Genomic DNA, 14,839 nt, shown 5'->3' on the forward strand with positions numbered 1-14,839 from the left:
CACATGCATCGCTAATACTACAGATCCTGTCAGCATATAGATGCTTTACACTGATGGGCCAACTCCAGTACACATTTGATATGATCTCGCGGGCCAAATATAATTACATTGTGGGCCAGATTTGGCCCTCGGGCCTGAGTTTGACTCCTGTGAATTATCACAAAACTAAACAATTGTGCATTTAGCCATTGAATCAAAGCAGAGAAGGTAAGAGATGAATCAAACTCAGCCCAAGAAAATGTGTATTCTCCCATGTAAGTAATGAAAACGTGTGTATATTGCCACATAGCGCCACCTGCTTGATGGAAGTTACCTTCAAATACCATGCACAAACAAGAAACCCATGGCCCAGTGTAAAAATATATAGAAATATGTGTGCCAAATACAAATATAATCCCCCCCAGAGCCAAGCTATTTTTATCCATTCCTCTCTCTCTCACACGTACACGCACACACTCAGTCTGGCACCTGCCACGTGTTGTGTGTGCATCTTGGCTCAGTCTTACATCAAGGCAGTTATAATCTGGAGTCTTACAAACTTTAGCTTCAGTTTAAAGTGGCATCTGTCAGAACACAGATGGACAAATCAACTCTTTTCCACCGCAGCCTCTGGGACCAGCAGGGAATTCAGTCTCAACTCATTCATTTTCATGAGTTTATTTTTAGAAGTTAAAAAAGAGCTTTTAACTGTTCATAAAAAAGTGCAGTAGACATCTGGAAGCCAAACAAAGTCCTGCGTTGAATTAATAATCATATAAGCTCCGATCAGCCATTGTTTACAGTAGATTGTATTTACACTTCAGTATAAGTGAGCTTGAATTTCAGTCAATAGTTAATAGTGAAGAATCTAAACAAGCAGTTTTTTTTAAACAGGGATTTGTCTGATTCTATATTTAGTCATCATAGCAACTGTGACGTTTTCTCATGCACAAAAAACATTTTCATGTTTTTCTGTTTTACTCTAAGCTGCAAAACGCCAAAGATCTGTGAGGAGGACAACATTTATGTCATGATGACTCAGACCGTCCTGTGGAGAAGTGTCAATCATGTCTGTTTGTATCGGAGGAGTGTGTGTGAGTGAACCACGCTCTCCAGTTGAACCGAGGGGCTATTTGGATAAAAGACAAGTAACAGCAGGTCGAGGTACGTGTTTCAAACCTGTGTTTTTGCATTAATTCCAATCAATGGAGATTTATTTCACAAAACTGGTAAATAAAAAGAATTTATTCAGAAACATATTTTCTGATGTTAGTATTTTTTCTCAATACAAAGTATTTTAGATTGAGCTGAATTTTCAAAATCTCATCGTCTACCTACACTAATCTATTTTTTTTATCTATTTTTTAAGTGTTAATTTCTTGTGTTATTATATTTTGATTTAAATCTATTATCTTTTATCTATTAAGTGTTTTTTTCTTGTGTTATTATATTTTGATTTAAATGCTCTGCATTCAACCCTTTGTCGGCTGATTGGTATTCAGACGCCCGATCAAATGGCAGTGTTAGCTCAGTGTAGCCTCACAATCTTAGGAATCATGGTGAGAGGGAGAGATCTAAGTCCTGTCACTCAAAGTGAACTCAAGTGAGACAGACAAAGATTTTTTTTCTATTCCTGTCACGACCGGCAGCCCGGCCTGTAGCTGCATGTGTAGGCTGCCTTTTTGAAAGCACCAGCTTCAGTAACTGAACCGAACCGTGGCTGTGGCTTGCAGTCCTTCACCCACGGAGATGTGCTTCCCACACACTGATACATGAGAGCAGAAAAACTCACTCATGCATCTTTTTACACCGCCACCAGTGCCACAGGTTGTTTGTGGTCTTTAGACATTAGCTAACAGGACACAAAAAGCACCGAGAGGACATTTGAAGACAAGTCTACAAATACAAACGCCCCTTGATCTACGAGCATGCAGACAGCTCACGCACACACCCTCACACAACACTCCGGCCTGCTCCTGATGTGAGGCTGATTGTTTTTAATGGCTGCCATTAAAGCCAGTGTGCGAGGCTGCCCTGATGTAGTGTAGCTTTCACCTGAGCTGCAGCGGAGATTTAATCAGATCACTGCTTACAAGGACAAAGAGGCAGAGACAGAGACAGAGCGTCTCCGTGAAGACACTAGTGGACGACAACAGTAGGTTTCCTCAGTAGTTAATAATGTCTATGCTTGACTGGTATCACTGAACCATTGTCTAAAATACAGAGAAATAGTGTTAAAATATATTATTATTATTACTATTAAGCAGAATATTAGTGAATTTATTTTATGGCCCTTCAAAACATTCCCAAAGACTAGTATTGCATCAATTAAAACAGCAACATTGACAATTACATAAAAAAATTCTACAATAATTGGCCCCAAAGGCATTTTTAAGAAGTCTGTTACATGTATACATATATACGTATATACACACATATATATACAGTATATGACTGGACATGGAGCACGCTGACATGTCTGATCAGAGAACTGCTCGTCAACAGAGAGAGTCGTCTTTAAAAGTCAGACAGTACTTTGGACTGAAGGCCATTTCTTCCATCAGTCACATTCAATCATGTTTGTCTCCTCCTCTGCTCTCCTTCAAAGTAAAGTCATTCCCTTTTTTTTACTTTACTTTACTTTACCGCTGACCAGCAGAAGTGCTGCACAAGGCTGCTGCAGGGCAACACACACATATCACAGTTGTTTATGCGTGTGTTAGGCGAGGCTGTAACCTGACCTTCAGGACACGACTTGGACTCTGTCTTCACCCTGAAAGAACAAAATAATGAGGCTTTGAGACTTGACTCGTGATCATCACTTACACTGACACTTTGCACAAGGATCCTTCTGATACTCCAGCAGATCTGCAGTGCGACTACGAACACTGGTGTTCCTCCGCAGGCCTGCGCCGTCCCGGACTCCTCCGTCACGCAGACGAGCCGCTTCCTCCTTGGCATACACACCTAGTTCCTGGGTGTACCGCCCATACATCTGGATTCAGAAAAAAAACATCAATTTTCACTTTTATAAAATACACTGTGACATAATCAATTTAAATCTGTGGTTCCCAAACTTCTTAAAAAATAAACAAAATTCCAAATCCATGCAATTTCCTCACTGTGACTCAACTAAAGGAAAATTCCAATTTATATTTTTATTTTTAATATTTGTTGCCCCCCACTTTGAGAACAACTGGCTTAAGTAAATTCACTTACACAATCAAAGTAATGTTATCTTTATGATGTTTTATTTTTATTTATTTTTTTATCTATTACGTTTTCCTTTTTATTGTGTTATCTTGTCTTTCAAATAAACATTATTCTATTTTATTCTACTCTATTACTCTCAGGTCAAACAGCCAATCAGCTTCAGAGACTTGAGGTTCCACCTGTCAGCTGATTAACTCTGCAGGGCTGTCACACAATTGACTCCTAATGACATGAGGCAGCAGTCTGCAGAGAACCTCCCTGGTATAAAGACGGCGTCTGTTCCAACAGCTCAGCTCCTCTTGTTGAAGGTCTGGTGAGCACCATTATGGATCTGGTTGGTGTGCTGCTGCTGGTTGTTGTTGCTGTTCTGGTTTCGGAGGTTACGCCTGACTATTATCAGCCACTGCTTGTGCACAAACGTCCACCTCCTCTTCCTACTGTGCTGCCTCAGCAGCAGCAGCAGCAGCAGAGGGTTACTATTCCACACATTCCCATTGATAAATGCCAGATGGAGGAGAAGGAGAAGATTCAATGTGGAGCTCCAGATATCTCAGCGGAGCAGTGTGACAGTATAAACTGCTGTTTCAGTGGGCAGCAGTGCTACTACGGCAAAGCAGGTGAAGTGATGTCTGTTTGTTCTTTGTTTTTTTTTAACCTTGTGAGTTCTAGACTAAAGTGTTGATCAACTGTTGTTCTTTCCCTCAGTGACTGTCCAGTGCACCAGGGATGGACAGTTTGTGGTGGTTGTTGCTCGAGATGCGACTTCACCACCTGTGGATGTGGAGTCAATCAGTCTGCTGGACCCTAATGACCCCTCCTGCGGCCCAGTTGGGGTCACCTCAGCCTTTGCCATCTTCCAGTTCCCTATGACTGCATGTGGGACAACGATCAAGGTAAACTGACGAAGTCTCCAAAATTTGTACGATGTAGTACTTGGAGGTAAGGTTTTAAAATCCAAATCTAAAATCTCAACCTTTCCCAAACTGCAGGAGGAAGAGGGGTATGTGGTCTATGAGAACCACATGTCTTCCTCGTATGAAGTGGGTGTTGGCCCCAGAGGCTCCATCACCAGGGACAGCCATTTTGAGTGAGTCCATGATTAAAATCACTTCTGGCTTTGTCCCAAACCACTGAACTGTTGTTGCAGTGTCAAATCCCTGCTCTGTCTCTGAAACAGGCTGCTGTTCCAGTGTAAATACTTCGACACGGCTGTGGAGGCTCTCGTCATGGAGGTGAATGATCTTCCTCCACCTGTGCCGGTCGCTGCTGCAGGGCCCCTCAGGGTGGAGCTAAGGCTCGGTAACGGGCAGTGTTACTCAAAGGGATGTGTGCAAGGTAAGTGGTGCACAAGCTTCAGTGATGTCACGGCCTGATGTGGTCAAAGAACTGACGTCAAATCTTCTGCCTTCAGAGGAGGCAGCGTATGATTCCTTCTACACTCCAGTAGATTATCCCATCACCAAAGTGCTGCGGGAGCCTGTGTATGTGGAGGTGCGCATCACTGAAAGGTCTGATCCAAACCTGGTTTTGAACTTGGAGCACTGCTGGGCCACGGCCACATCAAACCCTGGCAGCTTGCCCCAGTGGGATCTTCTGGTTGACGGGTATATGGAACTTGAAACAGTGCGAATGACGGCTAAAAACGGATTAGCGACAAAGTCTGACATTGTTTGGCCTTTCTTGTCCACAGGTGTCCCTACCACGATGACCATTACATGACAACTGTTGTGCCTGTGACTGTGTCCTCTGGGCTCTTTTTCCCATCACATCACAAACGTTTCATCTTCAAGATGTTCACGTTTGTGGATGATAACAGCTTGGAACCCCAAATGCAAACGGTACAGTGGCTTTGTAGCTTTAAACATGGGATTGGGGAGAGCCATACTCACTAGTCAGCGGGGGTGAATGACTGAAGCTTGGTGCTAACTCGTGTATATATTTTTCCAGGTGTTCATCCATTGTGCTACAGCAGTGTGTTATTCCAGCAGCACGAACTCATGTGAACAGCCGTGTCACAGACAACGTAAGTAGCTTCATGCATAATAACTGGAATTTTTTTTTTTTTTTTTTTTTTTTTTGTCTCAATCAGCAGTCAAAGCTCTTGACTTATCACAGCATGCATTAGAGCCTCTTGATTAAATTGCTGTGGTTAAAACGGTTTCATAACAGATAAGTGTCAGATGTGTTAGGCCATCATGAAGCAAAGAAAAACATAACGTAACATCAGAAACGGAACATTTAGATGTTTCTCCAGAATTGCTGCTTTTTTTTTTTTTTTTTTTTTTTTTTTCCCCGGGGTTTTTAAAAAAATTTAAAAAAAAATTAAATTTTTTTTTTTTTTTTTTTTTTAAAAATGTCCCCTTGCAGGCAAGAGAGACGTGAGAGCAATGAGAAACGCCTCTTCTGACCAGAGGTTAGTCGTTGTCTCAAGTGGAGGAGTCATCCTGACAGAGCAAAGAAATAAATCTGCTCACGCCAAGTCAAAAAGATGACGGTCCACTGGTGGTCAGTGGTGGCCAAGACTTTTAAATAAAGCTTGTTTAAAAAATCCAGCCTACAGCTGACTTGTGCCTGAAGTGCTTTTAGGGTCATATGCATCGTAAAGCTAAATGCACCATTTAAAATATGTTTTTCTCCCTATAGAAATTTAACATTAAGTTGGTCAATACAGGTGTTTAGTAGTTGGAGGCAACACTTAAACTCTAAGTTCCTACAAGAAAAATGATAATTGCTTGATTAAGATTGATAGAAATTATTGGACTGAAAGTTGGGGTTAAATTTTATTTATTTTTTTTTGGGGGGGGGGAAGGAACAGAATCGGCTCAAGAAAAACTAACTTGTACCCACTGTCTGCCAAAGGAATGTAACCTCGCAGCAGAGATAATGTACAAAATGAGCTGATTTAGGGAGATTAAGAATGTCCAGAAAGCTAAAAATGACAGTCAAGTTGTGTTGAAGTAGTTAGTCAGAAAAACTAATATTTTCACATCCATCCATGGTGATTAGTGTGTGTGTATATGCAGGGAGCAGTGAGTTTGAGGACATGACCTCTAGGGGCACTGCAGGTATAACAGCCACAGGGTCAAACTGCCTTTGATTACAAAAGAAGCAGTGTGAGTGTGAAATTGTATATCATTCTGTCCCTAAAGAGAGGAACAGGATTGGCAGCAGAGCTTCATCTCATCAGGATGAACTTCACGATTCCTCCAGACTTCTCTGCCTTCACCTTCTAAAAACTCCCTCCTGGTTTCCCTGTGTTTAGTACAACTGAGTCTTTTCTCCTTTGCTCTATGCATCACCTTGCTTTTTGTCCAAACACAACCACCCCCTCGTCTTCATTGACATGAGCGTCACGATGCAGCCAGACTCCCTCTTTCTGCTCACATGAACAGGAGGTGCAGAGGGGGAGAGCAGAGCAGCTGTATGGATTTGGGGTCTGACTGACAAGTTCAAAAAGACCGTCCCTGTTGTCGAGATTCTCATCTACTCCACTTTTACCTGCTGGGGAGCAGTCGCTGCCGTAATCTCTCAGACGGCGGAGCTGCCTTTTCTCTGTCAGCCACACAGAGGAGGAATCTCTGAGGAATCAACCCGTAGGCACGCGGTGACACTATCAGCAGTGACAGTGTAGACATTTGTAAACATGTCAGGGCTGGAAATACACACTGTTTTGCCACTGGTTAAATTCCTGCCAGGGCAACGTGATAGAGCCGAGAGGACCGTTTAGTAAACATGGTTTATGAAATGAGTCCGAGAAAAATCAATAAGAGCCCCAGAACTGCTGGACTGTTCTTTCATAGGAGTGCAGCTGCATAGTGGGGGAAGTTGTCGGTGCAACTGCCTTCCATTTATGCAGTTTTTTCTCCAGGTTTATAATTTGATTATTTAGTCTCTGGTGCAGCAGAAATTTGTAAAAATTCAACATACAAACCCACAACAATTAAAACACTTTGGCAGTCTGTTATTGTCTGTGATGGGGGTGGGGGGTTGGGGGGGGGTCTCTCCAGGTACTCTGATTTTAAATGTGTCTATGATTTTCTGTGGCCAAGAGATGGACTGATGAAGTGTACACGAGTTAGCCACTTTAACAGAGATTCCCTGCAGTGTTCCTATGAAGTATTAAGCCATACAGTAAGATGATGATGGATGTGAGAAGACAGTTTTATTGTTTTTATCTTTGTTTTTAATAACAGACAAGTCGAACTTCCAAATCGCTTGAGTACTAAAGTAAAAAAAAAAAAATGCTTTCACAGTATTAAAGCTTATTTCTTGTATATATACATATATATTTTTTTGTGTGTCAGTCCTGAAATCTATTTGTCCTCCTGTGTCCACAGCCCACCGGGTTGAACATGTCTCTCCTCCCATCCCTGACTGGCTGTGGGTGAGTCTGTCTTTACAGTTTTGAATGGCTGAGTGTTGTTAACATGACGTGTGGAATTACCTTGACAAAAACCTAATGGACTGTGTATTTTCATCCAAACCACACGACACAAACCACAGTTTTTGTTGTTGTTCTTCAGCTCACTACATAACATCCAGACAAAAGACGTCTATCTGATATCTTTTGTGGAAATCTGTTCAAACTAGATGGCCTGTATTCAAATAAAATTCAATATAAAATGTTAAAATACAGCAAAAAAAAAAAAAAATTACAGAATGATATGATGTAGTTGAACACGTTGCAGTTCTCATGCAACTTAGTTAAAGTCTCATCAGATCACATCATCTTTGTCTCCTCCTGTCATGTCACAGATGCGTTGACTCTCAGGTCCTTAAATATTATCAAAGATGACCCCTCTAAAACCGCTGATCTAGATTCATACAGAGCGATCACTTTTATTCTGGTATCTTCTAAATTTATTGACCCAAATCTATCAGAGTCTGAAGTCCTGGGCCAGTGAAATACCGCTGGAAGGTTTTTCTGGTCTGGGTTTAATTCAACACCAGTAAAAGAAACTATTAACTCCTGTAACATTTCATTTGCTGAAACAGAATATGATGTACCCACACATGAAGAAAATACACACCCAAACCGACAGGCAGCGCCAGGCAAACTCCCACTAGAATTATAAAAGGGTCCTGTTAGTGTTTCTTTATTGGGCCTGTGTGAAAACAATCACAGTCCATCTGGAGCACGGTCCCCCGCCAGAGCAGCAGGTGGAACCCTGTGGGTTAAATTAGACATTATCTATAACTGGTTTAACTCCCACATGACCAACTCCTGTATCTACTTTAGTCTGTTTCCCTCCCACACTTTAAAACCAGTTCAGCCCTTCAAATCCACTGGTTTAGAATGTTTGGTTTTCAAACTCAAAATGAAGTCAAATCAGCAAAAACAAAGTGTGCTTACTGTGAGACGTTAAAATGTACCACAGTTTTTATTTGTGTTCTAGTATGAAGGTATAAAAATACATTATTGATGACGGTCTCGCTGGATAACAGGACGATGGACAATAAAAATAACAGAACACAGAATAAAACACTCGTGGTGGGAAAAATAGAAAGAATGGCCAAGGAAGCATTCTAATGAGATGGAAAGGTTAAAGGTCAGTGCATGGAGCACAATAACGGCTATTATCCAATTAAGAATATGCAGCCCACATGCTTGACACAGGTCAGACAATGTGGGCTGCATCTGACCAAATGTCATGACATATAAGAGATGGTAGCAAGTATTTTTTTTAAAAATGCCAAAAATTGAATCACTGGAGTCATTCCGCTAAATCACTTGCTGTGCATTTAAAATATTCAGGACGACTTAAGAACACAAGTCTGGGAACTCCAGCAAACAAAGGTTAGCTTCATTCATTCATTTCCTGCTACTTCTTTGAAGGGTCACAATGGGACCGGGGGTCAATCTTAGCAATTACAGGGCAAAGGTGTGGAACATCCTGGACAGGTCAATCACTGGGCCACACACCGCACAGAGACAAACTACCATCCATATTCACACTCCTAATTATGGTTAATATCAACACTCATAAACTCCATACAGAAAGTGAAGCGTTGAATTAGGTCACATACACCAGTCAGAAGGTGACGTTCAGCCTGTCTAACTGCCACCCACTGACTTTCTCACAAGAAGACAGAGCTTCACGTCCAACTTGTTTCTGCACAGGACCCCCCACGACTCTGGGACAAGTCAGACCATGGACAACAAATGTGTTAAAAAAAGTTAGGTGTTCATTAGCAGATCACACAAGCACTCAAAGATCATTACGCTTGTGAGGAGGCAATCCTTCCCTTCAGATGAACTACTTCCCCTTAAGCATCAACCTCTGTAATATTAGTAAATAATCATGTATATTTTTCATATTCATATGAAATACTTCAGACAGAATGATTGATGAACCTTTAACTCCTACACACAGATTTGACTGCTCTGGTGCTGTGGTCATGCCTGGAGTGTGTTACTGATGAGACTGAGAGGAGGAGAAAAAACACCAGGTCTGATGAAGTTTTCATCCATCGCTGAGCATAGAATAAAAGCAGAAGGTGACGAGGTTGACACATTTTTTTGTTGTTGCTTTTATATATTTATCTCTGAGTCACAAAAAACACACGCATGCGCGCTCAAATTCTCTCTCTCACACACACACACACACGAAGCAAACGACCAACCAAGACAATGATTACAGGCCGACACTTCTGTCAGGGACACTGATGAGCGCTGGAGAGAGCACATTTCAACAGTAAAGGATTCGACAGTGAATACTGACTGTATATGAACAATGAACAGAGCCACTCTGCTGCAAAGACGTTCCACCAATCGTACCTCTGAGTACCAACTGAGTACCAACTGAGTACCAACTGAGTACCAACTGAGTACCAACTGAGTACCGTTTTGCTGTCTGATGACCAGGGTTTTTTAAAAAAAGATAGTGTCTGCAATAACGCTCCTTGAACACCCCTGGCTGTCAATCACATGACTCTTTCTTACGTGTGTTGTCACATCCAATGCGTTATCCCCTAATGCAGTATTTTGAATCTTGGGGTCATGACCCCTGAAATTCAAATGGGATAGTAGTAAAGTTGTGTTGGTGTTTTATTTGGATATTTCATTTTACATGTTTGTAGAATTAAGTCATATTATCAAATATCGTCATTTATATCTAATTATTTAAGGTGTATCAGGTGGATGCATTATGCAAATAAAAAGGGAAAAATGATTATATTATATATTTATATTTGTTGCATGAATTTACTGCAGACTGTATGCTAAATTATAATCCTCATAATAACTTTGTACCCACAGTGATCTTGCTGTAGGACAAAAAGATTCCCAACGGTAACTGATGTTTTTTTTTTTTTTTTTTTGCAGGTATTTTTTTACCTCTGTGGTAGATTGCTCTCACAGGCCAGAGTCATACATTAGGTGAGTGATTCACTCTGAATTAATCCTAGGTTTGAATGTAAGTGTAAATGGTTTGTTTAGGTGAATTAGTAATCAGTGTGATGTTTTAGAATTATTGCTGTAATCAAAGTGTCTGGCTCTGTAAAATCTTCATATGTTGTTTCTTTTCACACTTTGGCTCACACTGCTTTAAACATTTTTTATTCCCATTTTCCATTTTGATGATAACTGTTTTCCAAGTAGCCAGCAGAAGGGACTGTTCTGAGACTAATCTCAAATGTTAACAGGATGCTATCACAATGTGTAATTTCCTGGAAATGTGTCATTTTGTTGCTTGCACTGACAGCAGAGATTTGTTAAAATCTCAGAGCCGCTTGATCTCCTTGCGTGTTCAAGTGTTTGGTTTTTCTACATCCACTCACCTGAGGGAGAACAATATCACTCGTGCTGCACTGGTAATTTTGCAAAAACTCTCACGCTCTTAGTTTCCTAAAAATACTCATGGCCGTGAGTTATGAGGCATTACTTCTCCTGAAGGGTTCTGATGATGGACCGTGTGGGTTTATCACTTTTTTAAATGTCGCCAGTGAACACACTCTGCACAGTTCAATGAGCGCAGTCTATTTCGGGAGTCAAATAAATTGGGATAGATTTTTTCTTTTTTTGTTTGTCTGCTGCCTCAGCACTGATCTCTTTGATGGGGTGGAGGTGACAGAAGCTGAAATGGAATCAAACCAGTCACAGCAGGGGAGATTGACTATGGAGGAGTGGACCGGCCACCACTATAGGGGGAGCACTTTATATATATATATATATATATATATAAATATGTCTGTGTGTGTGTGCGTGTGTAAATGGAGTGGGGGCATTTTGGGTAGCAGCCGACAACAGTGACGTGGGAGTTAAAGATGCTGAGCTACAGTTATATTTATATAAAACCTCTCCTTATAATGAGGCGATGATTTTTCCAGAGTCAGAACACGTGAATTTCAAGATGTAAAAATCCTTCAACACAATGGTGGAAACAGCACGCCAGCATTTCCCAGCCCAACTGGTCTGTGACACTTCACGCCAATCAGTACAAAGAGGTTGAGTTCTTGGAACTCTCACTGCCATATTTGACTCACTGAGTAACTGTAACTGGTGAAAACTGGTTTCAATCAGTGATTTTATTTCTACTTTGGTGGACATATGGAAATGTATATACACCTCTTAATTGGGTTTGCTGAACGTAGTTGCCAGTACACCTTAAACAGTACTGTGTAGAGCTGCCTTTTCCACATGCCGTTGCTGAGAACACCTGAAATATTGCTGGGCTGTGAGTGTTGTTTTTGGTGGGATGAAAAGAGAGTTGATAATTGAAAATGCCCTCCTACAGCCTTGTTCTTTGAAGTCTTATCATCCAGTCAGTCTAACAGTACAATTGTTTAACAATAACTTAAAGTTATCCGTCGGCCATTTTTGAATCTGTAATTTTCCGGCATATGTGAGCAACAAAGGCAACACGTCTTTCAAGGAATCCCAGCTGGACTTTTTTGACTCACGCTTTGCACAACACCAGCATTAATCTCATTGGTGGAATACACCAGCATGTGTTCAGGCGCTGCAGTGTGCATGTGCGTCCTTTGACATTAAAAAAATATTGCAGTAGTGCAGATTTAAATATTTATCGACTGCCGACATATGGAAATTGATTTGGAGGACGAAAAGCAGTTGGATCTCATCGGTCGACGGTCGACGGTGCAACAGAAGGCTGCGAAAGAACACACAGATGCATGTACTGATACAGTGCATCCAGAAGGTGCAGCAGCATGTGTAGTGTGCATCATTTCTGCGGTGCTGCAGTGGCCAGCAGTGAGGGTGGGAGGTGGGGTGAGGGGGGAGATGTTGGATGGAAGCTTTTTCTCCTGCTCAGGTGACATCACATGCTGCAGCACAAATCCCGAAATCTTTGGTCTCAACATGTTGTCGCTAACAGAGACCCTGATGGAGAATCACTTGACAAATGCGTAGGCAGGTAAAGTGCGAGCGTGGGTAGAGATCTACGCACACCTCCCACACACCCACACACTGGGGGAGGTAGAAAATCCCGACACCGCTTTCCCCTTGACCTTATGAAAAGTATAAAAACGAGATGAACCAGTCTTCTAAATGCAGAGGCAAGACCCATGGAGGAAACTTGCCCACGCTTCTGAGAAGAGAAAACTCACGTACGCAAACCCTATGACACATAGCAACCTCCCACTGCTCAGGAAAGATGTTGGAGATTGAGGGCGGCAGAACTTTGACACCAAGTCATCGCTGCACCGTCTGTCTCCGTTACTTTCTCCTTTTCAGTCTCTGACGCAACGACTCGCCAATTTACCTTGCTGCATCCTTCCCTTCTGGAAAAAGCTAGGAAGGCAACCCGCCTCTGCCTACCGTCCCAGCATGCACTGCAACTGACATCAACTGGAGGAGCCCGAGACCCCTGCATCAGCCCGTGGTTGCTGTATAACTGCTGGTCTCCATTTTCTCTTGACCAAGAGATGAGCAGCTTCTAATGAAGCACAGAGACCTCAGTTCAACAGAAAAAAATCATCTCAGTGTTATAAATAGATCTTGTTATTATTACTGTTGAACTCTTCACTGTTTCCGTGAGGTTATGCTGCAATTACAAGTACACTGCTAATAAGAAGCAGCTGAAGAATGCAGCTTGATTGGACATCATATAATCAGGGGTTCGTTCAAACATTAAATCACTTTTTCTTTTTCTTTGGGGATGATTTACCACAGGGACAAATCTGATCATAACCATTTGCAAAGTAATTAAATCAAATCTTTACTTCTTAGCTCATTAACAATGATGCCTTTGATAACTTAATGGTGTGTTCGATAGCAGAACTTCAATTGTAACCGTTGAGCAGAACATTTGTTTTCCCCAGAAAAAGACACATTCAGTGTCTTTTTGTTCCCAGAACAACACCATGAGGTGTTCTCCTTATGAAGACATTATCAGATTATCATCTCTACATACTTTGACTTTATAAACTTCACGCCATCTGCTCCAGCCCGCGTTGCTTTACACGGCCAAATCTCAGCAAACAAAATCACGGCACCGAAAGCATAACGAACAACGTAGATCTTTGTAGATCTTTGTGTCAACACTGAATGCAGTGTCTTTAAATAGACCACAAAGCAGCCAGTGGGTCGTAGGCTGATTTAGGGTTAACTTTTAGGATTCTTCTTAACCAGATCACGATCCACAGAATTCAAACCGTGTTCTGTTGAACCTTATCACAGTCCAATTTAGATGGAGCTATTTAATGTATTTGTATGGTAAAGTTGAATTGTCTTTTAGCTATTCTAGCCCTATGTCAAACTTACCTTTTATTTATATTAATGCATATTTTTATTATTAAAATCCATGAATTCTGTGATGCAATATTTTAAGTTATACTTTTTTGAATTTTTTCTTAATATTTTTCCACATTAGTAGGTCCCTTTTTTTATTTTAGTTCCTGATAATAATAGGTGTAAAACACATACATCTACCTGCTGATATTCAACTTTCTGTTCTTAAAAATGTTGATTAATCATAACTAATTATGATTAATCAGGCTTAATTAGGATTACTTACAATGATTATTTATCCACGGCTACCCTAGGAATAATTTACAAATAATTAAATGTTTGAATCACACACATCATGAATGACATATCTGTTGTGTGCTAGGGAAGCCTAGTTGGATATTTTTCTCTGAAAGTTCTCTCTTTTTTTAAATACAGCTGTTAAAAGTCCCACATGATGTCTGTGGACACGCCCCCTCCTGGTTTAGCAGGGAAACGAAACATTTCAATATATTTAAATGTTTAGTTTTTCTGGTGTAATTCATGTTTTCACCTGCAGAGAGGTGTCCTACAGTGGGACTGCTAATTGCTTGCACATGAATAAAAACACATTTGCACTTGCGCATCGTTCAGATAATGAACCTATACTCATCGGTGGAATGAAAAAGCCATTGATCTGAGCACAGCCAGAGCGGCCAGAGACTTGAGACTGCCATTTTACATTACTATTGATCTTTGCACTGAGACACGGCATGTCATCGATCTCCACACACCCATAGGAGCAGCAGAGCACTCCAGCAACAAATGGGCACAAAAGACATTTTGCACAACAGACAGCAGCATCCGTCTGACTAGACCAGAAGAAGAAGGATCAGGACGGACCAAAAGACACGCCGAGAGTCTGGTTTCAAGAAGCACAAATCAAGCTGGAGAGTCAATCTGAATCCACTGACTGACCAC

At 41.2% G+C, this 14,839-nt stretch overlaps 2 protein-coding genes across 2 annotated transcripts in view; one reads left to right on the forward strand and one right to left on the reverse strand.

The window, feature by feature from the left end:
* Positions 1–14,839, reverse strand: part of clcn2a (chloride channel, voltage-sensitive 2a) — a 37,498-nt gene that overhangs the window by 15,644 nt on the left and 7,015 nt on the right. The window contains exon 2 of the mRNA XM_025052345.1: positions 2,806–2,974. Coding sequence (XP_024908113.1) covers positions 2,806–2,974 — 169 coding nt within the window. The remainder of the gene's footprint in view (positions 1–2,805; positions 2,975–14,839) is intronic.
* Positions 3,464–5,749, forward strand: LOC103396071 (zona pellucida sperm-binding protein 4-like). Its single transcript, XM_008334024.3, has 8 exons — positions 3,464–3,809; positions 3,898–4,085; positions 4,182–4,279; positions 4,370–4,527; positions 4,604–4,796; positions 4,883–5,030; positions 5,140–5,215; positions 5,560–5,749. Exons 1-8 carry the CDS (start codon positions 3,518–3,520, stop codon positions 5,682–5,684), a joined length of 1,278 nt encoding a protein of 425 aa, XP_008332246.1. The 5' UTR covers positions 3,464–3,517; the 3' UTR covers positions 5,685–5,749.

Source organism: Cynoglossus semilaevis, chromosome 20, assembly GCF_000523025.1.
Source record: "Cynoglossus semilaevis isolate Cse_v1.0 chromosome 20, Cse_v1.0, whole genome shotgun sequence".
Classification (NCBI taxonomy): Eukaryota; Metazoa; Chordata; class Actinopteri; order Pleuronectiformes; family Cynoglossidae; genus Cynoglossus; species Cynoglossus semilaevis.